A 25288-nucleotide genomic window follows, 5' to 3' on the forward strand; every position below is an offset into this window, starting at 1 on the left:
AAACATCCTGTTGCTCATTGCTTCCGGCAATCACAGCTTATTAAGACAAGAACTCAATTTTAGAAGAAATCACTCCTTATCACTTGTCGCTTCAGTTAGGAAAGAGTGTTAGAAAACACATACATTATATTAGCAGCTAGACAATCCGAAGACATAACTGCACATTATTAAAGATTAAGTCAGTCTACAAATCTATTCTTCTCTATAATTGCTTAAATATAATTTCACAGCAAATAAAATGAACTTCCAATGTGTAATTCAGTTTTATCTATGTCCTTTCATAGGATATTAATTCGAACCTCTAACTCAGAGGAAAACACTCTCAAAAAAAGAAAAAGGAGAAAGCTCAAAATGGCAAGAAAATTGGTAACACTTTGAGAGAGTAAATTGTCATGGTAACGGCAGATTGGGGAGGTATAAGAAGAGACTGCAACCGATTAAGCAGCGGGCAGAATACAGCCCACGGATTGGCTGGCAACACACATCCAGGGATAGATTCTGCTTTAAAACTGCGCTATTAAAAGTATCCCTCGGCTCTTCAAGACACTAACACATTTGCTGCATTCTTACAACACATCAACTGTGTAGGAGTAAGATTTTAAATGTGTTCCAAAAGCACATTTAACGCAATGACAAGCTCAGCATAATGTTGTAAACAGCCATGAATCGTTGTTGTGTTTGCAATATTAATCATTTAACATGCAAGTACAAGGAGAGGCATTTCAATTTAACTGAAGTTGATGCTGCAACGATCAGCTAACATGTGCTCAGACACGAGGCCGACACATTAGCACCGACGGAGAAAAACATGGCAGCGAGGCTTACGTCAAAGCTTTCTGAAGAGATGCGAAGTGATTAAGGGCCATTTGCTACTCCCACTCTCTCTCTCCAGTGCAAACAGACTGCATGATGGGAGTCAGCAATGCATCGCTTTTGTTTCTTGTGCACTTTTCAGGCACAATTTCCACCCACCTTACAGCCCCGGCATCCGCCCACCCACTCACAGACGCACATGCACACAAGCACAGAAAGGGAAAAGAGTTTTGCTCAGATCCCATTAGAATAATGTTCACCCACGCAGACTCGAGTTTGTGGTACGGCATCAACCTGCGGTCAGACTTCTTTAGAAGAGAGTCACAGTAAATAATTCACTCAAAAATGACAATTCTGTCATTATTTAGTCACACTCATGACGTTCAAAACCTGTGTGATGTTGTTTTTTCACTTAAAATAGTCCTCGTTGCTGTTTTTTTTTTTAAAAAGCCAAAAGCAACATTAAAGGACAAGACAAGTAATTTTGACTATATTACAAGTCTTCTGATGTTATACAACAGTTTTATGTGATGAACAGTCTAAAATGTAAGTCGTTATTTAATGAATCTCTTTCATAGAGTAGTGGATCACTGAATCATTGTGTTGAACTTCATAAATGAATCAAATACTTCTAAAGCATTTATTAATCTTAGCTAACGTAGATTTCAAGTTGTATCTCTTAATATTATTTAATGGACCTGAGCAAACACTAACTAACAATGAAGAGGTGTGTTTTATTAACTACCATTAACGAAGAGTAATAAACAGAGTAACACTTTATTTTAAGGTGTACTTGTTACACGTTACATGTACTCACTATTATAATAACAATTAATTATGCATAATTACATGCAAGTAACCCTAAACCAAACCCTAACCCTAATCCTAACCATATAGTAAGTACATGTAGTTAATTAATATTACTTAAATATATACACTGTAACAAAGACATCTTAAAATAAAGTGTAACCATAAACAGCAACAAATGAATTGTTCATTCTTAATTAATCTTAGTTAACTAATCAAGTCAAGTTACCTTTATAGTGCTTAATACAATACAGATTTCAAAGCACTTCATGGTAATGAAAACAATAAAAGGACCTCACAGTAAAATTTTACCAAAATTTCTACATTTTATTTATTTTGAATAAATGATGACAGAATTTTTCAGCAAACTATTCCTTCACTCAAGTGTTTTTAATCTACAACTACAGCTGCTAATATCTAATAAACTACATCATTTCCTGGAAAAAGATGTTTACTATGTAGTGATGAATTTGAAATAACAAATTACATAAGCTGATCTTCACAGCCAATTACTGCATGACTCAACAGGAGGGCAGAGAATATGAACATGACCAGAGACCCAGTGAATTGATTCATTTATATATATCTAGCTCTCTCTGATCTAATAATCAATTGAAACTATATGGCCTGTCATCTTTTTCACACTATATTTTTCAGTATATCTCTCTGCTCTCTCTCTTTGACCGCCTACTTTATCGTTGCACTACGCCTGTAAAGCTGTGTCACTATAGATTCACTTTCAGGGCAAACCTGACCAGTCTATCAGCGTCTTTGTGTCTGACAGATGTGCTGGTGTGTCTACCCAGCATCCCCCTCTCTCCCCCCTTGTGCCTGTCCACACCCGTCTGCAAGAGATGTGCTCGGACTGCTGATCAGATGGGTTTGCCTCCAGCACACAATAGCTCACATCCCTGAGACATCAGCACACACAATAAGTAAATACCCAAAAAAGTAGCTCAAACACAGCCACACACTAAAAGATGAAGAGTCAAATCAGAGTCAAATCTATTTGCCAGCACTTTTAGAAAACATGCAATATAGACACACAGGTGCAAATATGCTAACAACTAGTTATTCTCACGCAGCAATGCCATTTAAACCTAGAAAGAACCTCTAACCAACAACCCGTTGGAAAAATCAAAGCTCTTACCAAAAAGTGAGTGCCGGTTATCTGGTTGTCTGGAGGCAAATGCTTCCCTGTGCACTCTTAGTCGTGTCTGCCTGCCAAAAGCAAGCCGGGAAGGAGGAGGGGGATGGCTGGTACTCCATGCCAGGACTCCCCCGCCAAAGAGCAGAGCTGTTGCCACAGCAACACACAGCCTGGGCCCAATCTGAATGGTCTCCCAGCATGCTTCGGCTGTGGGTTTTGCCGCCCTCGGTGTGTGAGTGACACACAGCCGTATTACAGAATCTCTGCATCTGTGCTGCTATCTCATGGTTTCTCTAAATCAGTGGATCTCAAACTGCAGATACTGTACGTAGCTTGTAGGTCATGAAATATTCCAATGCAACACTTCACAATAAGGTTCAATTCATTATTGCATCAGGTATCATGAACTAAGAATAGACTATTAATAATCTATTGTAGGTTCATTTCTGATATGCATAAATACACTACTGTTCATTGTTGATTCCTGCTCTTTCAACCTGAAATTATAAAAATGTTAAGCGTACTGAACTGTTTAAATAATTCATTAAGTTGTTCATTTATACAGTAAAAGTATTGTTTATTGTTTGTGCTTGGTTAACATATTAAATTCTATTCTAGAATTTAGTCTTGTTGGTGTTACTAATTCCAAGTGGTCAATAAGTTAAAATAAAATGTAATAAAATAAAAATAGATGATAAAATGATTAATGAACACATAATAATAAAGTAATTACATTCCCTGTAAAAAGCCACAAGATTCGAGATATAATTCAAGTTTATGTTATGTCTAGTTATGTGTCAAGGTTTCATACACAAAATAAAATAAAATAAAATAAAATAAAATAAAATAAAATAAAATAAAATAAAATAAAATAAAATAAAATAAAATAAAATAAAATAAAATAAAATAAAATAAAATAAAATAAAATAAAATAAAATAAAATAAAATAAAATAAAATAAAATAAAATAAAATAAAATAAAATAAAATAAAATGCCATTATTAATTAATTAATTAATTATTATAAATTATAAATTAATTAAATTAATTCGAAAATGCGACAAGATTTGAGGCATAATTCAAGTCTTTTATGTCTAGTTATGTCAGAGTTTCATTTCCTAAATTTAAGCATTAAAATAAAATTATAAAATAAAATAAAATAAAACATTTTTACGATGCTAACAAGCTTAAATATGGTTTTATGTAATTCACACCATTCTTGTGCACCATTCCAGGCCAGCAAGCTTTTCAGTCCAGCCCCTATAATTCAAGCCAACAGCTGCCTCAGCAAGCAATCTCTCTCCCTCTCTGCTTCTCAAGTGTCCCGTTCTTTATGCAAAGCAATGTCATATGTCGCGCTGTCAGTATTTCGGTCTAGCGCCTCTTGTGTGTCTGAAGGGCTCTTGTACGTGCTGGCCTTGCCAATGCCCCTTGGCTCAAAAATCTCACCATCACAGAGTCACAGAGGCAGAGAAACTATTTCTTACAACCTTTCTCTCCACAGGGGCACACAGTCAGACTCACTCTTTACAATCGAGCAGTTTTACTCACGTCAATAGTGAATTCAGTGCTGAAATATGAAAACACAACCTGGAATCATTAATTAAACACATAGACACAAGCAAAAGAAAGAAGTTGTTCTCTTGGCTCACAGTGATTTATAACGGCAGGTTTGTTAATGAGAAACGAATGAGCGATGTTAACACACAACCCTGGCTGAAGGATAGTTAGCATTAGAGTCGGGAAGTCCATTTCCATCACTCACTGTCAGGGATCGCTGCGGTGATGCTTTCTGCCCGGCTTTACGCTGTATTAAGTATTTATGGAGGTGACAAGGGAACTGTGATGATTTAAACAGAGGACAGAGATTACTGGAAAGCACAGGGATTTTATAAACACATAAAACTGCTAAGAAAAACATATGATACGTTGCCTACTGTACACTTAACTGTCAGCGGTGACATATAGTAAGAGTAAACTGTACATGATGGGAGCATTATCTGGAAAAAATGAATGCTGTGAATATAAAATAAATTGATTCCTAACAATATTCATAAAAATATGGGAGATTTCCAACGTGACGCTGATCATGTCCAGACAAATTCTTCAGAAAAAGGCTGTGCAGGTTGTTTCAAGTCCTTTTACAAGGGTCATATAATAAGGAATCATATTCTCCTTGATCTTTTAAGATGAAAGAAATTGATGTACTATGAAAACATACTGTAACTCAGAAAACTAATGTGGGAAAAGTCCCATGATCTCAGTACAGTTGCTCATTTCATATGTGAAAGGGGACATATCTAAAAACCATCTATTGCTTAAGATTAATTATTATTATATAAAATGAAAAGTGTATATGCAGTTTTAAGCGAGCTGTCATATGTGTGATGTGAGATGTCAGAGCATTGCTTTCAATAAGTGCAGAAGAGCACTTAGAACGATGCATCTGTCTCTTCATATGTCCGTCTAACTCTTCATCCTACTCTTCATCTACACATTTTAACATCAACATTTCTGCTGATGTGTCTGTTCTACCCCTGACTGGACTCCCAGAATGCCTCTGCACAACCCCTCCCACCTTGTACAAATCAGTGCAATCCATATGACAGAAAAATTACAAAGATCTTATGTATAATTGTATTAAAACTGTCAGTAGTCTAGTATGAAAAAAATTAACATGATTTTCTTATGTGCTTTTGGGATAAAATCTGGGGTAAGCTAATTCATCTTAATATTCATAACATAAGAATGTAATTCATGCACTACCATTCAACAGTTTATAGTCGGCAACGTTTTTAAATGTTATTGAAATAAATCTGTTATGCTCACCAAGGCTGGATTCATTTAATCAAAATATAAAAAGTAATATTGTGAAATATTATTACAATTTAAAATCAGTTTTCTGTTTGAATATATATTAAAATATAATGTATTCCTATGATGACAAAGCTGAATTCTCAGCAGCCATTACTCCAGTCTTCAGTGTCACATGATCCTTCAGAAATCATTCTAATATGCCGATTTGATGCTCAAGAAACATTTCTTACTATTATCAATGTTGAATATGTTACTATGTTTGTTTTTCAGCCTTCTATGATTGATAGAAAGTTCAAAAGAACATGATTTATTTGAAATAGAAATCTTTTGTAGATTTACAAATGTCTTTACTATTACTTTTGATTAATTTAATATATACTTGTTGAATAAAAGTATTAATTTCTTTAGAAAAAAAAACTTTTTTAGCAGTAGTGTAATTCTTGAACATTGATTTTGGGGTGAAACAATTGTAAGATTACTTGTTAAATGCCTGTAATGGTGCACATGTTCTTGAGCCTGTGTGTACATGTACACCCTTACAAATGTACAGCACCGCCGGTATTGTTTGTGTGTGTGTAATAGGCAGTTATGATCCATCATTAGAGGGGTAATTAACAGCAGCACTCCCTCCCCCCGCTCAGGTTCACAGCAGCAGCTCTCACTATCAGAGGGTTGCCATGGCAGCTGCTCCCCTGCAATTTACTCTGTCAGACCTTTGTTCAGCATCCCTGCAATCTTTCCTTTTACATTTTTTTGTGCTGACATGAGAGAAGCGCCACCTCATTTTCTTCCTCGTACACCCCTAAGGCCTCACAAATACCCAGACAGAAAAGCTCTGGCCTAACTTACTTCCTCATGCCAGAGTCGTCTATACTCTCTGGTCTCCAAAAACAAGATTAAACTGGAGATGTAAGTGCAAGTGTATGACACACCATGACTTTTAAAATGGAAACACACTGTTATTAACCCAAGTCTATCATTGCAATGGGAAAAACCAGACATAATTGTTCACTCTTGTCTAATTATGTCTTTCCTTTCACTTTACATTAATAGCTGTCGTGCACGATGGAACGCAGGGAGCTTGTGTTATTTTTTATGAAATGTTAAGATACACCATCTGTGGATAATATGTAATTTGGCTGCTCTGAACTACAGTATCTATTATAACTATTATATCTATTATAACATATCAGTCATGTTGAGCCTCCTGCAAGTTTGCAACCATATTACGCCCTCGCTCATGCAAAAAAATAAAAAAATAATAGGATACAATGTTGTTTTTGCTTTTGACCTCTTGACCTTTAGTTTCAGCTTCAGACGGCACACCCAGTGGACACACTGACTGTCTGATCTGTGCATATTGCACAAAAAATGTCAGCTGCTGGCTGTAAAAATCAACAGTTTATTACTATAACAGTCTATTATTGTTGTTTAATTTAAGTAACACTGCCCCTGAACATATATATATATATATATACACACACACACAAACACACATATATACTGTACATACACTCACAGTCTTGCAGGCTCTTCATGTCTAAGTGGGCAATTCTTGGCAAGAAATAACAGCAATAATGACCAGACACTACGCCGCAAGTCACACGTCTGCCTAGACGAGACTATTTGACCTGTTTCATATGACAACTTGGAAAGGAAATCCTTAACAAATTTAACGTCAATTGCTGTCTAAAAAATCTGAAGTCAAAAGTTAATCATCTAGCACTGATTGAAGTCATTAGTCACAGGGTTTCCTGTGGACAGAAGCTCATGTGAAAGGCATTTTCTGCTTCTCACCAGCAGTCACAGCGTGTCCAGAGGTGAGGTCTCCGTTGAAGCCGTTCTCTTTGGCGTAGGAGGCGGCAGAACCAGCATGGGCACCGCCAGGCTGGCAAGTCCTGTAGGTAGAAGAGAAGCCGTTCTCTCCATGCCCACCTGGGGAGGATGAGCCCTGGGCTCCCGGAGATGACCACTGGGGGCTGCTGTCCTCAGGCTGCCGACCGTCTGCCATCTGAACCAGAAGGGAAGGGGTCACTCCTTACTCCTGGATGATCAGAAAAATGCTTAATGTTAATACACTGACTGAACAGAATGCCACTGGATATTTAAAGTCAATCAACATACATCATCTACTCATGTAAAAGTGTCAGAGAATGAAGGTATATTCAGAAAATATAAGCTTTATACTAACTAAATACTGTACCATACATGCTGTATATATCAGAACGCAGTGTACAAAATATATTAACAATAAAACATTTGTAATGTTACAAAAGGTTTTGGTTCAAAAATAATAAATAATACATTCTTTTCATCAAAGAATCCTGAAAAAAAGACATATCATGGTTAACACAAAAATATTAGGCAGCACAACTGTTTTCAACATTGATAATAATAAGAAATGTTCCTTGGTCACCAAATCAGCATATTATAATTATTTCTGAAGGATCATGTGACACTGAATTCAGTTTTGCCATCACAGGACGACATTACATTTTAAAATATATTAAAATAGAAGCCAGTTATTTCAATCTGTAATAATATTTCGCAATATTACAGTTTTTACTCAGTTTTTAGCTTTATTGAGCATGAGATTTAAAAAAAAAAAAAAAACTTAACAACCCCAAACCTTTGAACAGTATATGTAATAATTATTAACACTTGTATAATGTAATATTATAATTATATGTTATATAAAATATATATTAAGTATAATGTTTTAAATTATTTTAAAATCATTACAAATATACCAAAAAAAATGTGTAAACAAATTCCAAAATTTAGCAGTCCTATCAAATACCGAGGAAAGTTTTATGATAAAGAGATGCTGTTATTCGTTTTCCTTATGACCAGGACTGCTATGCCATCACTTGAATTTTTCCATGCCAATACATTATATTGGTATAATCCATTTCAGATTAACCTGTCCCTAAACAACATATAAAAACAAAAACTGGTTATTAACTGTACACGTCAGTCCCTTCCTTCCTACACAGGTGATTGTTAAGCTGCAAACAGGACCAGACAACATTGGTAGGTGCCAGATATGATTTGCACTAAATTGAAAAAACACTCTCTGACAGCAGATTCTCTGAAAAAGGACAGCAGTGTGTCAGTGTGAAGTGCACTTTCTTCACATCTTCCTCACCTGTCACAACATATATGAAAAATGAGGGTGAAGGACGGAAGAGCACCCTGTATTTTGATGATACACTTGACAGAACATGTGTTTCCACTGAATTTGGTGGGTTAAAGCAAATGTCACTGTCTCCTGTCGGCTATGTAAGGTACATGGGAAATGAAGATACAATGTATGCCACAACAAGGGCATTTCCCCTCCATAAATAAGAAAGAATGAGAAAGAGAGGGCGAGACAGGCCGTGCAGTGTGCCAGCAATTAAAGCTGACGTTTTAAAGTGCAGCAGTTGCTTGTAAATCTTAATTTGTAGTGTCTGTTCATGTCCGAACTCTGCCCTCTATCTGTTGCCCACTCTCTCTCTCTCTCAGTTTCGCCCTGAAGTGGATTTTCAGATGACTTTTGGCCACCAGAGATGTTCATGATATCTTAATTGCTCAGTGGGGTTGTTGAGTGTGTGCTGGTGGTGGGGAGTCTGTCTGGGCTGCTAATGGAGGCTTTGATCAGCCACGACTCATTCCTTCTCTCTGACTGACAGTAACTCCTCGAGGGAGGACGCCTTCCTTCCCTCTCACTCCCTTTCAATCTGAATCCCTCACTCGGTGTTACTGAGGGTCTTTCTCCAGGCTTTTAGGATTATTGCAACTGGTTGATTATAGGAAAACTTTCTGCCTGCATGCTCAGAGTAACTCCTCAGCAAACCTTTGTGATTCCTGGTGGAAGGAAACGACGATGTAATCCTAAAATAGGTATTATGTTACTTTAATTTAGTGATGTTGCTAAGGCAAGCATCACTTTGCTCATATATATAGTTACATAGGGATTTGGACAAATCGCCAAACCCTAAGTATTGCATTTCAGCAAGTCCTACGGACAAAAAATCATGCGGTTTGATGAGGAGGGGTGTGCTGTTACTAAGCAGACCACAAATTGGGCAAAAGAACCCTTAGACTTACTTTGCAGCCATATTAAGAAGACAAGAATTTGCCTAAAAAAATAGTAAATAAAATATAAAACAAACAAAAATGATATATGTATAATATTCTAAATGTTAAAAATATATAAATAAAGGATAAAAAAATAAAATTTTAGCTGTTTTCCTAATCCTGATTCTAATGGTTTTGACCTTTTTGCCCTTTTTTGGTTAGAATGGGACTTCTTATGTGTTGCATTCGATACAAAAAGCATTTACAGCACCTTTAAAACACACAAATGTTCTGATTGTACAGTAATGTTGGAGATTAGTGACATTAATTCTCAGATGTAAGGCATTTAGCTTAATTTAACTTGTAAAGTCAGCTGCAATAGCCAAGGGCAATGGCAAAGACTCACACGAGTGACTCATCCATATCATCACCATCATGTATGCAAAATTTCTAATCGTCTAACAGCAAACTTATCTGCTGAAGGCCAGATACACTGAGATTACAGTCTGATAGCTTGCTGGGTATCGGTGGTGCCGCAGTCATGACAGAACCCTGCTGAGATCTTGATTAACCGGGGAATCGTGGGAAAGCATTAAACCTTGCACTAAAAATTCAATCTAATGTAGCACTCCCACTGGTACTCTACACCAAAAGTGTTTCAAATATGTGAAGTTGAAAACTGTTTCACAAAGTTTGAAAAAATATGAAAAGAAAATCCTGAATGTTAAAAAACACACAACATGCTAGCATTGAGGAGATTACTTTTTATACAGACAAGCTTCACTAGGAAAATAAATAAATAGTACTTTAAATTAAAGCTAATTTAATTAGCATTAGTAAATGCATTGTTATTTATACAAAATGAAATGTTAAAATGCATTAGTACTTATAGAAATTAACATTAGTAAATGCTTACTGTAAAAACAAACTTACTGTAAAGCATGACCAAAATGATGTATTGAATGAAATGATAGACAGACTAGATAGATAGATAGATAGATAGATAGATAGATAGATAGATAGATAGATAGATAGATAGATAGATAGATAGATAGATAGATAGATAGATAGATAGATAGATAGATAGATAGATAGATAGATAGATAGATTGGTATATATAGAAATATAATATTAATATTAGCATTAGTATTGTAGTACATATAGTATTGCTTATGAACTATTGTTGTTGATAGGTAAATGAATGAATGAATGAATGAATGAATGAATGAATGAACAGATTTGAATATGTGCCTGTAATATTTAACTCTTCAAGTGAGTTTTTTGTCTTCACTCCCATTGGTAGTTACTAAATTATTTGCTTAAAATCAAAATTTCTAAATTTTCTTCCATCACTGGACACACCCACATCATATTATCCCCGATGGCCACTGCTGGTCATATCATCTCATATCACCAAATCACACTAAAAATAAATGACTTTGTCACTGCAAATCATTGTATCTGTGAAAGTGTCTCCAAAGTGACAGAGAAAGACAAGGACTTTCACTACAGTTGAAGACCTCTGGTTCAGAGACTTGAGTTATTTATTGTGAACTGACAAGGATTTATTTGGCAATGTCAGATTCAGAGAAAGCACTCCTCATAGAAATAAACAGTAAACAGGTCAGCTCAATGTCACTCTCTCTTTCTCTCTCACCTCGCAGTCTGTACATGATCAAGGTCACTTTTAGACCAGCACCAATCCTTTAGGTACACTGGCACGCTCACAGATACACAATTTTGTCAATCTCACTGCAACAAGGCATAAACTGAGCACATTACAGTACCAGCATCAGTGAAATATTTATCTGAAAAACAGCACACTCTGGTGGGCAGAAATGGCAGTAACACTCAATAAGCTTGAGGGGGTTTGAATAGACACTGAAGCGACAGCAGGTGTGGTACACTGGGCACGGTACAAAGTGTGAGTGCCAGGCTTCTGATGATCTTGATCTAGAGAACGTATGCTGGGCAATGTGAAAGTACCAGGCGTGAGGCCAGCCAACAAATCCGACCTACCAGCAAAGATGCAGGTCCAGAGTACTGCTCCCCAAACAACTATGATGATTTACTGGAGCCAAAGACTAGGAGCAAATGGACCACTTGTAGAAAATGAATGGGAGGCAAAACATTTACATCTATGCATTTAGCAGATGTTTTTATCCAAAGCAACTTCCAATAGACGAGCATAAGCAATCTGTTATAAAGCCAACAACATTCACAGTATACAGTGTTAGGTCTATTATAAAGTTAGATTAGGAAACAAAATAGAGCAGAGGAAAAATTAAAAGTAGTAAGTAAGGATGCCCTGCCTTAGATGCTCTAGAGACTACATTTTTGTAGGACAAAATCCAGGAAAAAGTTAGCATTTTAGCACTTCCTGTTCTATCGTCATAAAGTCAATGAGTTTTTTAAACAGATTTTTGGTCAAGTGCCTCAAAAAGGTCTGTGGTTAAAATAAGCACAAAGCAGTCTCACATTTTATTCAGCTTGTGTTCATTTGTGAAGACTGTCAAGATGAACAAATGTGTAAAAATCACCAACTTTTGTTGGTCACAGAGTTGGGTTTTTGTCGAGGGGACCAGGGACCATGCCCACTTCTGGGTTGGCTTACAAAAATACATCACTGCAGCATTCTATTGGCAGGACTGACCTGAAATGATTTCAGCTTTAGAAGCAAAATACATAATATTTTAGTCCGATTTTATTACCAATCTGATGTTTAGCCAACAGTTTTGGAGCGATTTCAGCCTTTCCCCATACAAACAGATAGGAGCTATACTTCTATAATCATTACCTAGACAAAAAGCAGCTGCCCAGGGTGTTTCCAAGATGCCCACAACTGAACAGATTTACATTAAAAGTGATTTTGCCAAAGCTAACAAAAATTAACATAACTCAAACAATTGAGCTGTATCTGATTCCACAATTCAAATCAAACTAAAGCCATATGTCATTTGTTTATTCTTCACAAATCCATTATAAAGCCACAAAAAAGCTGAGCTAAAATAGAGAAAACAGCATCACAAGCATCTGTTTATGACTGTCTGCGTATTTGAATTTACTCTCAGCTGTCGGAGCACTGCAGGGCCACTTCCTGTACAAGCAAAGAGAGATGGATGGATTGCTGATGAAGTGGACGTCTGTGAAAAGACAGCCACATTACTTTCTCCGTTCTCGGCCGGCCGGGCTAATGCATGGAAGTGAACTTCAGCAGAAACTGGGTTGATCATCACGCATCCCCCGATGTGAGCTTTGTGGTGCATTCTGGGATATAAGCACCACAGGATGCAAACCTGTCTGCTGGATCCCAGCACAGAGATTAAGTCAAGAACAGGACAAGCTGTTACACTGTCCTCAGATAACCCCCAAACTAAGTGTTACTTCTAAAAAATAGAACAAAAACATGAAGATATCAAAAGCATGTACTTCATTTTCACATCCACTTTTTGCTTTTCAATATGAACTTTTTGACTGTTGCGCCAGTCTACAAATGCTTTTTAGCAACTGCATACAAATTAAATCAACTACTGTACCAAGTACCTACGAGGTCAAATTTGACTCGAGCAAACTTAAAAAACTGAGCAAAAAGACAAACAAAACAGTTTAAAAAATTTGAACTTATAGATGATTCATATCACCCACTGATGCAGTTGTCACAGTAAATAAAGAGAAGCCCAATTTGTGGCTTATAATCCGCCTGTAGCTGGTGCCATGCCAAAATTGAACCCCATGCCCCCGACGCAGACCCAGTTGTGATTGGTGGACGAAGTGTGGCGCTTAGGAGCACGCTCTAATTGGCTGAGAAAGGATGGCAGTCGGATGAGCCATTTCTTTCAACCCAGATGGAAGTGACAGCTCTGACCTTCTTTTTTTCCCAGAAAGGGAAGCAGGGAAAAAAATCTCCAACTCTCCCTGGGTGAACCAGAGCCAGTTGGCAGACATCTACGCCCCTGGCACTCGCACGTCCCTGAGCAGACAGTGTGATATGTGCACCCTATCCAAACCCTGCAACCTTTAGGGGTGTCTGTGAAGCTGTGAAGTCAAAGCCCCAAACTGTTTTGGTAGGGATTTTGTTCATGCTGTCAGAACTCCCTACTGGGGATGGCATTAAATTGCCCCAGAAGAAGATGAACATTTGCATTGACATTCAAAGACTTTAACTTTTCTATTCTGAAAGTTCAAAATAACTCGTGATAGATCCAAAATTTGAATAGGAGCACCACGGTGGCTGGGATTAATCCTTGGAATGTGGCACGTACTGACAGTAAACACTATTTGAATAAATGGAAAAAGCAATTGCATCTGGATGAACATTAAATCCGAACCCACACGACAGTAGAAATCCTCACTTAAACCCTTGTTTAAACCCTTTTGTACACCATTTCAAAGCTATTCAAGCACATGACAAATATGCAAGCTAAAATATGCAGTAGAATTCATATGGAAATGCATGAAATCAATATGGAAATGCACATAGGGTGCATTCACTAATCACCGACATTCTTAAAAATAAAGGTTCTTTACTGGTGTTCGTGGTTCCATGAAGAATTTTAACATCCATGGAACCTTTCCATTGCATAAAAAATTCTTCTTCATAATAATAAAAATAATTCTTCAGATTATAAAAATGCTTCAGGCTAAAAGCTGGAATATACTTCATTACTTATGCAAAGATTTGACACTAGCCAGTCTGTAGATTTTGGACAGTTCACAATTCACAGAAAAACACAGTGTATGATGGGTACAGAATCAGATTTTTTAGCTTCAGACTTTGATTCTAATAAGTCAGAGGATATCAATCATGCTTGATACTTTGAGCTGATTTTAGAACACATTGTTTTCATTTGTCATGCGTCTCCTACTAATGAGTCACACAGAAGTTGTTTTCAGCATGATTTGAAAAGTCTGTTTATGTGTGATCCTCATTCATTTGGTTGATGCCATGTGATGCCCAGTTTTCTCTGCAACCATTTACAAAATCGTGTATGATGTCTAGTGTTTTAAAATATTTTTGATTTTAAAAGTTGTATAGTACATTCCAGAATTAAGAGAAAATTTTCTTTTTAAGAACTCTTAATTGAAAGGTTTGTTGGAAAACTCAAAATTGTTCTTCTATCCCTGCAAACCTCCCCTTTTGGAACCTTTAAGAGTGTAGGATCATTTTGCAGCTGACAAAATGTTTAAAAGTGATTAAAATGGACAAAGTGAGAACAACAAACTTGAAGTGATGGTGAACAAATGATGACAGGATCTTAATTTTTGAGTGAACTGTCCCATCAAGGTATTAAAGGGTTACTCCACCCCAAAATGAAAAGTTTGTCATTAATCACTTACCCCCATGTCGTTTCAAACCTGTAAAAGCTTTGTTCGTCTTCGTCTCCTCTTCGTCACCCTAGCGCCATTCTGGAGAGTATCCACTGAATGCAAACAGCGTATGCTGTTCTGTGTCAGCTGCATCACGCGGATACGCTGCTTACGTCATTTACACTTTGATTTGAATGAAATCTGTATCTGCATGGCGCAGCTGACACTGAACAGCATACGCTGTTGGCACTCAGTGGATACTCTCCAAAATGGCGCTAGGGTGCAAAAAGTCAAACTGTCAGCCAGATCACATGCATCGCTACTAATGCATTGTGCCAAATTCCAAATCAAGTGGTTAAAAACACTCAGCTTGCCAAGACAAGCACTGAAGAAGTTCTACTCACAGAAAGTAATCTACATCAAGAGTATGCTGGCAGTTGCTGCTAACTGCAGGTTAAATAGGTACTATCCTTCATTCCTTCCCCCACTCTTCCTCTCTCCGTACGGATACCTGGCTCACTCCAGCTACAGCTGCATTGCAGAGCTCTCAGCTCACACATACACACTCTAAAAGGAAGACAGAACAGCAACTGGACTGTGTTAGATGTGGACTGAGAACAGTCCTCGGGTGTTACTGCACAGTGTTGCAAAACGAGGACACTGATACAGGTTTTTATGGGGGTTTTTATTTACTACAAGAAGAGGTGAACATAAACCTGTGGGTTTTATTTATATAAAGAGGCTGTCTGTCAGCCTAAGAGGTGCGGGCAGCATAAAGAGTGATACATCATGTTCCATTGAAACACAGCTGAAGTACCGTTTCCTTTTGAATTATTTACTCAAGACTGTCACAGTATCTGTGAGAAATTCAATCTACCAAACTGGGCATTCAATATCCTGTCAAACATTTCTCGTGTTTCTACACTGTATGGAGAAGGCTTACCCACAGTGTCAGTGTCTTTAAGGACCAGGATTTTGAAAGATTCAGGCATATGGTCTGTATCTTTTCTCAAAGACTATCTATAGCAGTGGTCTCAAACTCAATTCTTGGAGGGCCACAGCTCTGCACAGTTTTGATCCAATCAGCTCCAAATCACACTTGCTTGCAAGTTTCTAGCAATCCTGAAGACCTTGATTAGCTGGATCAGGTGCGTTTGATTAGGGTTGGAGCTAAACTGTGCAGAGCTGTGGTGAGACCAATGATCTATAGTAAATCATCAGTTTTGGTCTGATTCATCCTGCAATTCACTGTGCATGTTATTCTAAAGAAAAAATATCTCCAAACACAAACTCCATCTCTGAAACTTTTTTTTGTTTGTTTGTTTCAGCTGATGTCATCTAGAGTAGACCATGCAGGTGGTAAAAATTATTAACTAATAGCCTATCAGCATTTTTGGCATTATTTTAGAGTACTGTTGTAGGTAATGCACGTATTCTTAAATCTTGCCATTAAGTACGCACTAATGTAATGCTGGTTAATGTTAATAGTGTAAGTTGCATCAACAATAGCAAATAGTCAAACTGAAAAAGAGATACAAAAAAAAAGAAGGTCCAACTGAGATGTAGCCTACTGTCTATAGATGCTCTCGAGTAAACGTTTTTGCTCAAAACATTTCAAAAGTTTTGTGTATCACCTGCTGTCACTGTTTCAGGACCTTCACAATCCACTGTAAACTACATTCTGGTCTGGCTAAATTTTGATAAGGAAATCCCACTTTTCACAATCCAATAAACTCCTAATAGATAAAATTAAGACCCGTCCTACATATTCATATGTAATCCTTAGTCCCACTTGGAAATACGTCAGATTACAGAAGTGAAAATAGGTTTTGAATGTCATTTCATGTCTACCATGAGGATCCTTATGGGATAACCAAACAACTAAAATCCTTTTTAATCTTACAGTCCCATTTCCAGTGTATTTGTAGAATTTTTAGGTTTTTATCCTTTATGATTCTTTGAATGCTTTAAGATAATTCCATTAGAATCCTGCACAATCCTTTGGGATTTTTTGACTAGGAACAGTAACATCACTCATCTAGTTATCTTGAATTATCACATGAGAGTGACAAGTGTCTTTCTGTGTCTTATTATTTTGTTTTCCCTCTGGCTTTCCTCTAGTTTTAAAAAGTAAAATTATTATTGTTTGCTGCGGGAGCTCGAGCAGTTTAAAAATTCACAGTGGGATTATTCGAATCTGCGATACGAATGATACTTCTATAGCATCTTACACATGCAATTACAGCCTGCAGGCTAGATTACACATCTGCTGTGAAACCTGTTAAAAACAAGCTTGCATAAGTGTGGTCGTGACACTATGCACTGCTCTGCACTGCCCACGGTCTTGATATGGATGCTAGTGCGGCGGCGAGGGTTATACACTAGCGAAAACGGAGAAAGGAAGAAAGGGTTATTAAATTATGTTGTGTATAGATGCCAAATTAGTTTCAAATCTTCATTCACACAGCATGATACAATCGCTGGAATATCCTCTAATGTGTGACTCATGGCTGACTCATAAAACGAAAACTGATGGCTTAATCCAAAATATTACAAGATTAGCCTTTTGCTAATCTTTTTTTTATTGCCAAAGATTAGTCACATGCATTCTATAAATGAGCATGCACGTATATCAACATATAAATACTCAGACACATATGTGCAAACATCTATAAAATCAACAGCTGCACGTGTTTCAGTCAACTGATGGAGAAAAAAAAGGACAGGAATCTCATCTCTTTCACACGTCTCTGTGTGGGCGTCCGCACATGTGAACATCGACCCGCCAAGCCACGTCCTACCCATCAACACGAACGTGTAAACATTCATTAGACCCATCAGAAGAGCCTTCGCCTTTTTTCGTCTCTCAGAGGGCCCGATGTGCATTCAAAAGCAGGGAGAGGAAGGCTAATGAAAAGCCCTTCTGCTGCAGTTTCGCTTGAAAACAGAAGCAGAAAGAAAAGCAAAGCACTGCTTATTAACTGGCTTTTGTTTTGGTATTTCGCGGGTGTGCGTCACGCTCATCAGCAGCTTGAAGGGCTCTCTGCCTCCCGCTCAACCCACTCACAGCTCCTGTGTACTGGAGACTTAAAACATTCTCTCCACCTCAATCTGCTACTGTAACTACAACAGAAACTGTATTACATTTCAGGGTTAAAAGGTTTTTGGATGTAGATCTGAGGTAGTTTCATGAAGCCAGACTTTTGATAATCATAGTCTGCTCCACACTGCAGCCGGCCACTTGAAAGAATATTCCAGGTTCAGTACAATTGACAGCATTTGTGGCGTGATGTTGATTACCTAAAAAAAAATAAAAAATAAAAAAATCGAATCGTGCACAGTGAGGAAATTAAATGTCAGTATAGGGCCCATATTCAGAGGGTTTAAAATCACAAATTTGAAGGTTTTGGGGGTTTTGAGGTTGGCAATGGTCATGGCAACGAAGTTGTAAAATTGGATATAGCTTTACAAGAAAAAGGTTAATATGTTTATATTCATGCTGTTTATATCTTGTAGCTATGCTGTTATTATTAATAAACTAAAACTATTAAATATTGCTTTTGTTCAATCAAAACAAAAAAGTTAAAATATACATATTTAAACATAAAAAAGAAAAAACTAAATTAGACATGCTGCCTTGGTGAAATGAAATGTTAATTTTAAAATGACTAAAACTGAAATAAAAAATAAAGCTAAACAGAAATATTAAACTAATAATAATAATATAACAAATAATAATAATAGTAAAACAAAATTACCAAAAGTTACCAAAACTGAAAATATAAAAGTAAAATCTAATTCAAAATATGAATAAATAGTTTTATAGTATATAAATAATAGCAAAAAGAACACTGAAATAGTTCACTTCCATTGTAAGTGTCTCATTTTATAAAAAAGGGGACGAAATTTAATTTTTGTTCTATCAGCTTTTCAGGACTGTTTCTCACTGATCCAACAAACACAGAATTAGTGCAATGTGAACTAGACATCAGACAGGATAAAGCCGCCTGGGAAACATGTAAAGTTACCAATCACACTTTGTTTTCTTTTGCATGACATTTAAGGGCAAAATAATCTGAAATCAGATACAACACTGTAGCAGCCTGGGAACTTATAAACACAAGACTGTTTCCCAGTGGACTGATAAAATCCTGTGCACCCTGACTTATAGGGCCCTATCCAAAAGGACTCATTTATATAGACTTGCAGTCTTGTGACTTTCACTTAAACATTTTGGCACATGTCATTTTACGATTCAGAAGGGTCCTCATGAGCGCCCCCTTTGTGGCCACACTGGTGCAGATTTCACCGCGTTAACGATTGCTATCGCCTCCGCGGAATCACTTCACCAAAACGTGGAGGTGGAGTGCAAGGGCTGAGGGTGTCCACTGCATCCTAAACATTATGCAAGAACAGAATTATAGTGCTTCTGAAATCACTACTATGCAAAAGGTGCCTGGATGATATGCTATTTGTGTGCAACATGCATGCCTTATGGGGTAATATTGCCTACAATCCCTTACCAAGATGTCCATCAAGTAGACTGCCTAAAAGGGAATCTGGTCTTACTACCTAAAACTGAGGTGAACTGGGATGAATCAAAGAGCAGAGGTGCTTCATATGACATGTTATGCCACATGTTAATGTAAGAGGAGCCATAATAAGGTCTGCTGTGATTTGTTATGCTAGAGATGTGCTGCAAGGATTGGCTGGTACCTGTCTAGGTAGTGGTACTCCAGTGACGATTGGTGGCGTATTTAGTAGGCAGCTTCAGGGCCCTGAAGAGTCTCTCAGTGGGACAAGCACCTGCACAGATCAGATCAAAAAACACTCCTGTTAGCTTCCAAATATATACATAATAATTAAAGCTGTTACTGATGAATCTGTATAAATGTGCAAGGAAGAACACATGGGAGTATGTGTTACTAACACACAGAATGAGCTCATTAGCTCTTTAATGAGATCACAACCTAGGCAATCAGCATACAACTGTGTATGACACACACACACACACACCTGGACAAACCACAGAGACGGGCCTTCATTACAGCACACACATTAGTGTTGAATGGCACACCTATAGAATAAAAAACCATCATTCTCTTGCTTTGCCTACACAGCCAGTATGTCCATCATAGGCATGCTATTGAAATGAATGCTTATCATGCTTGAATTTTCAGCTCCAGTTTTCATTGTCACATGATCCTTCCATGCTAATTTTCTGCTTAAGATACCTTTCTTATTATCAGTGTTGAAAACAATTGTACTGCTTTATAAAACTCAAACTAATAGTTAATCCAAATAAGAATTTGTCATTTAACCCAATATATGTTATTTTACCTAATATTCAAAACCAGCCACATTTATATTTCTATCATGACAACTCTCCGAAGGTTTAGCATGATAATGTACACGACAATGTTAATGTGATTGGTCTTTGCGGAACAGATCTGCTGCGCTGCTGCGGCAGGGCAAGTACCGAGACTTTCTACTGCCAATACATCCACAACATGCTGCTGTGAGCATGTAACATAACCCGATATATAGGATACATGAATCACCCTGCAGCAAATCTATACAGGTGGAGCTGGGGAAGGTGGAGGGTTTCTGAAGCACACTGCAACTGCTACAGCAAGCACTAGCCAAGTATTTTAATGTTGAGCAGCAAGCTCATTGGCTGCTGATACAAAAAGAACCAATCAGCTGCGCCATGTGATAATGATGTCAGATTGAGTTAGACATATTGGACTGCGCCATCTAGAGTTTCATGACAGAACTTTGGATTTAATATGCTGCCTTAGTAGAAAGTTTCCTTTATAGAAAATAAACAGTTCAATAGGTTTTGAAACAGCATTTATCTCCTTCACACACTCCATGGCCATAAAGGATGCCTGACATAGATTTTCAGTACATCATTCTGTAAGCCATTCGTGGGCATACACAAGTCTCTAATGGAGGCACAAGAGAACATCTCCACAGGCCTGAACTAAATAAAGAGCTCCAGTTATCAGCGTATGACAGCGGCTCTGACACAACAGTCACCTCTGCTTAACTCCATTCACAGCCGCTTCAACATGTCTTTATTATGGAGCATAATGTACTTATGACTGCAGCTTTGGTTCCAGATAAACCTGTACAACTCCATATTCCCATTGGCTTTTGAGGTTGTTTGCGTGAGTGATAGAGTTATAAAGAGTGTCTACAGTAATAACTAGCCTAGAAAATCTTGAAGAGAAAAGATGGATATACTAACCAGTGTACTGGTCTCCACCACTGCAGTGGTGCAATGATGGCATCAGGCTAAGGTTGCATGGATGGAAGAAGGCATGGACTTTTTTGGCCAGAAGTGACAGTTTTAAGTTGAAACACTGTAATAATGGATTTCTTGCAAAAACTGCTCGATCTTGCAGGTTTCCATTGCACAACATCAGAAAGATCAGGCACAACTTCTTGTCCAGGCCCTTGTCATTTCCAGACTAGACTACTGCAATGCTCTTCTAGCTGGACTTCCATCATGCACAATCAAATCTTTACAAATGATTCAGAATGCAGCGGCACGACTGGTCTTCAACGAACCCAAAAGGGCCCATGTGACACCTCTCTTTATCTCCCTGCACTGGCTCCCGGTTGCAGATCGCATCAAGTTCAAGACACTGATGCTTGCATATAGAACAGCCACAGGCTCAGCACCCTCCTACTTCCACTCACTTATGATAATCTACATCCCCTCCAGAAGTCTGAGATCTGCGATTGAGCGATGCCTAGTGGTGCCATCACAGAGAGGCACAAAATCATTTTCCAGAACGTTTTCTTTCACCGTTACTGGCTGGTGGAATGAACTTCCCACTCCTATCAGGAATGCTGAATCCCTGACAATTTTCAAGCGACTCCTGAAAACTCATCTCTTCCGTCATCACTTGACTTCATCTTAAAAAAAAAAGAATAAAAAATCCTTTGCTTTCTTTCCTTAACCTCTCCCTGTCTAGCTAGTACTTACTCTGAATAATGTCTGAAACTTTGTATTGCAAGCACTTCCTGTGTCTATTTGCCTCTTTATAATGAATCGCTTATTGTATTCCTCAGTTATAAGTCGCTTTGGTTAAAAGCATCTGCTAAATGAATAAATGTAAATGTAAATGTAATGTACAATATGAAAAAATATATTTATTTTGAGAAGAATATTTATCTTGAGATATGCTAAAGATTGCATTTAACAATGTAATTAACTTAGTTTAGGGTTAAAATAATATTAATGCTGGTAAAAATGTTCATTAACTTAGCAAAATAATACAAATAGCAGGCCTAAATGTACCCCTATCTATCCATCTATCTACAGTATGTATCCTGTTCTGGTGGGTCAGAGCAACAGAGTTTTGACTTTCTGCTTGCGCTTCAGGGGATATGAGGTGGAAAATGCCACGTTTTCCTCTCTGCCACCAGATAATATGCAGACGCTCCAAACAGTGACTCACACTACATGAACATGAGTGCCGTTCGTGGCATGTTCACACTGAGAACTCAAATGAAACAGAACCAGCAAACTGACATACTGCTGCAGCAGATGGGATTTAATGCATCCCTAACACACAACAACACACACAAGCAAACAACTGTCATGCATACACACTGAAAACATGAGTTCATAACAAAAAAAAATAAGTACTTTGTTCCACACTGTAATGGCGACTAAACTGAGAAAAGATTTTAATCTATATATTTTTTTAATTAAAAACATTAAATATAATATGTGTGTGTGTGTGTGTTAAATAAGTAATATTAAATAAATGACAAAAATGTATAATGTATGCATGTATGTGTGCATACTTCAGAAGAATTATTTTATGCAACACTGTAATGGTGACTATATTGAAAAAAATTGATGTATTTTGTATTATTATATATATATTTTTTTTTATTTAATTACATTTTTTAATTTTTTTTTTTTTTTTAATTAATTAAAGATTTTTAATGACATGAAGAAACAGAACAAACTAAGACTAAATCCAGAAGAACATCTCCAAGATGCTTCAAGAGACCTACTTGCAAAGCTACCTGAAAAACTATGCGCAAGTGCACCTAGGGCAAAAGCTGCTTTAAACGCAAAGGATGGTCACAGAAATGTTGATTTAATTTAGTTAATAGAAGTTAATTGATAAAGAAAATCTATTTATGACATTATTTTTGACGGTATCCTCATTTTACATTTTTACAAAAGTGCCTAAAACTTTTAACAGTTCTGTAGTTTTGCAGGTAGGTTTCTTGAAGCATCTTGAAGACATTGCCACAGTTCAGTTTCAGTTTGTTCTGTTTCTTCATGACAGACTGGACGATGATGAGATCAGATCTCTGCGTGGAGCACTGGCTATTGTCAGACTCCTTGTGCAAACAGAAATCTCACTGGATTATTACAATTAACGGCAAAATTAACGTTTGGCAATGTAAACTGATATTTCCTACTGACACACTACAGCAAAAGATAGAAATAACTGACTTAAACTATTTTTTAGCTGGTGAAAATACTAGCGTTCTAATAATTTTGGCCACCACTGTATAACAAAATATTTAGTTTATATTATTTTAGATAACATTATTATTATTATGTGTAGTGCATGTATTACATTGCAGATCCTTCTTAATATTACTGGTCAATTTAATTTACTCGCCAAATCCAATTCTTACTGGTATTGGCACTAGGTGAGTGTTCATTTTGGAACCTGCATACTAAGCAGTGAAGGCAGGGGAGGACAGCGAGCAGGAAGAGGGTGGGCCCAGTGTTGTCTGGAAAAGATCTGCGTAAACCGCAGGCTCTGGTGTGGCCATCGCGCTTTCTTTTCAGGATGTCATTATGTGATTTTCAGAGCAAGCAGTGTCTAAATTAGCCCTGTGCCTCCCTCGACTAAACTCAGTGACTACACAACCCAAAAAGAGAAAGAGAGAAAAAAGAACTGCATTAACTTGGAGAAACTCCAAATTAAGCACATTATTCAAAATCTTGAAAAAGGCAGAAACCAGAGTGAAAAATAGACACATGACAGCAGAGCTGCTTTTATGGCTGAATGTTCAGAGCAGATCTGCATGTTTAAAGCAGGAAGACTGGCAGATGGCGTAAATATGCTTCTGCTGAACTGCTATCTCACCCCATGAACACGACACGTCCAACAGACGTTCTTTATGCACTCCAGAACATGCGTTTCATTATGTTCTCTCTCTTACTGCTCTTCAACTTTATTCAGAAGTGAATGGTCAGAAATGAGTTGGCGGTTTGGATTCCATGAAACCACAATAGTTTAGTCAAAAATGGCATTATAGAAGAGTGTCTGAAGAGTTCACCTAACAACTTTGAGATAATAACTTCCTGATCTAGTGCTCATCTGCCTGTCATCTTCCTGACTGAGAAACTGAGAGGAATATCTTCGGAGAAGACATCTAGAAACAAAAATCAAACCTGATAGAATGGGTCTCCCTCTATTATTCGTTCTCATTTATAATTCAGTTCAGCCCCTGCTAGGAGAAAACACTTCCAGCACACACCTGCTGCATTTTGAAATTTATTTATGCCGTAAAGTCAACATGAAATCCAGTTTAAAAGTAGCTGATAAATCATCTCAGTAATCAAATGAGTGCCTCGCACGTCTCCAGTCCATAAATTAACGTCTTGTGAAGCGAAACAAATCCATCATTAAGATGTTTTTAATGTAAAACTGTTGCTTCCAGCTATAATACAAGTCCTCTATCCATAATATTGCTTTCTCCAATCAAAAGGACATCTCATCTGAATGAGAAGAGAAACATGCACAGATCAAAAACAGTTTACAAGCCAAAAGATGTCGATTTTTTGGACTTTTTCCATTTGAGAAAGTGTTATGGATTATGGACTGTTATTTTGGGTAGAAGAGAAAATCTATTGTTAAAATGCTTCAATGGTGGATTTGTTTCTTACAAACTCATCTACATCTTTATTCCTTCCAAAACTATTCCTTGAAGAAAATAAGTAAGGTCAATTTTTAAGTTCATGTTGACTTTGAACTCTGCATGTCTTGACATCAGTGAGGATCAGGACATCGCTATCTGCAAACCTAAATGTGCAAAATGATTCAAAGTGTTTCTGATTGGCTAAGTGCAGCTGATTTGTTGTTTACAGAGCCTAGGGCAGTCACAGAGACAGGTGTGATTCTTCAGGACAACTATTTTTAGTGACATCTGTCAGGTAGGGGGGACTTTTTTGCATGCCATCCTGCAAGCTTACAGCATTTAAACCCTATCTTTTTTGAGCCAAACCAAGTGAGGACACCCATTAAAAAGAATCCAATTAGGACTAGTTTTTCATTGTGAAG

At 37.3% G+C, this 25288-nt stretch overlaps 1 protein-coding gene across 20 annotated transcripts in view; it reads right to left on the bottom strand.

Annotated features, from left to right (window-relative positions):
* Positions 1-25288, bottom strand: part of map2 (microtubule-associated protein 2) — a 103866-nt gene that overhangs the window by 33876 nt on the left and 44702 nt on the right. For 15 of the 20 annotated variants that reach the window (XM_058787175.1, XM_058787176.1, XM_058787195.1 and 12 more), the window contains 2 exons: positions 19671-19760; positions 7383-7629 (listed from right to left, as the gene is read on the bottom strand). In XM_058787175.1, coding sequence (XP_058643158.1) covers positions 7383-7596 — 214 coding nt within the window. In that variant the 5' untranslated portion in view covers positions 7597-7629; positions 19671-19760. Of the gene's footprint in view, positions 1-7382; positions 7630-14984; positions 15158-15358; positions 15515-15897; positions 16031-19670; positions 19761-25288 lie in introns of those variants that run through there. The other 5 variants (XM_058787177.1, XM_058787181.1, XM_058787180.1 and 2 more) reach the window with 5 other exon arrangements.

The sequence above is a fragment of the Onychostoma macrolepis genome, chromosome 09 (assembly GCF_012432095.1).
Source record: "Onychostoma macrolepis isolate SWU-2019 chromosome 09, ASM1243209v1, whole genome shotgun sequence".
In the NCBI taxonomy this organism is placed as follows: domain Eukaryota; kingdom Metazoa; phylum Chordata; class Actinopteri; order Cypriniformes; family Cyprinidae; genus Onychostoma; species Onychostoma macrolepis.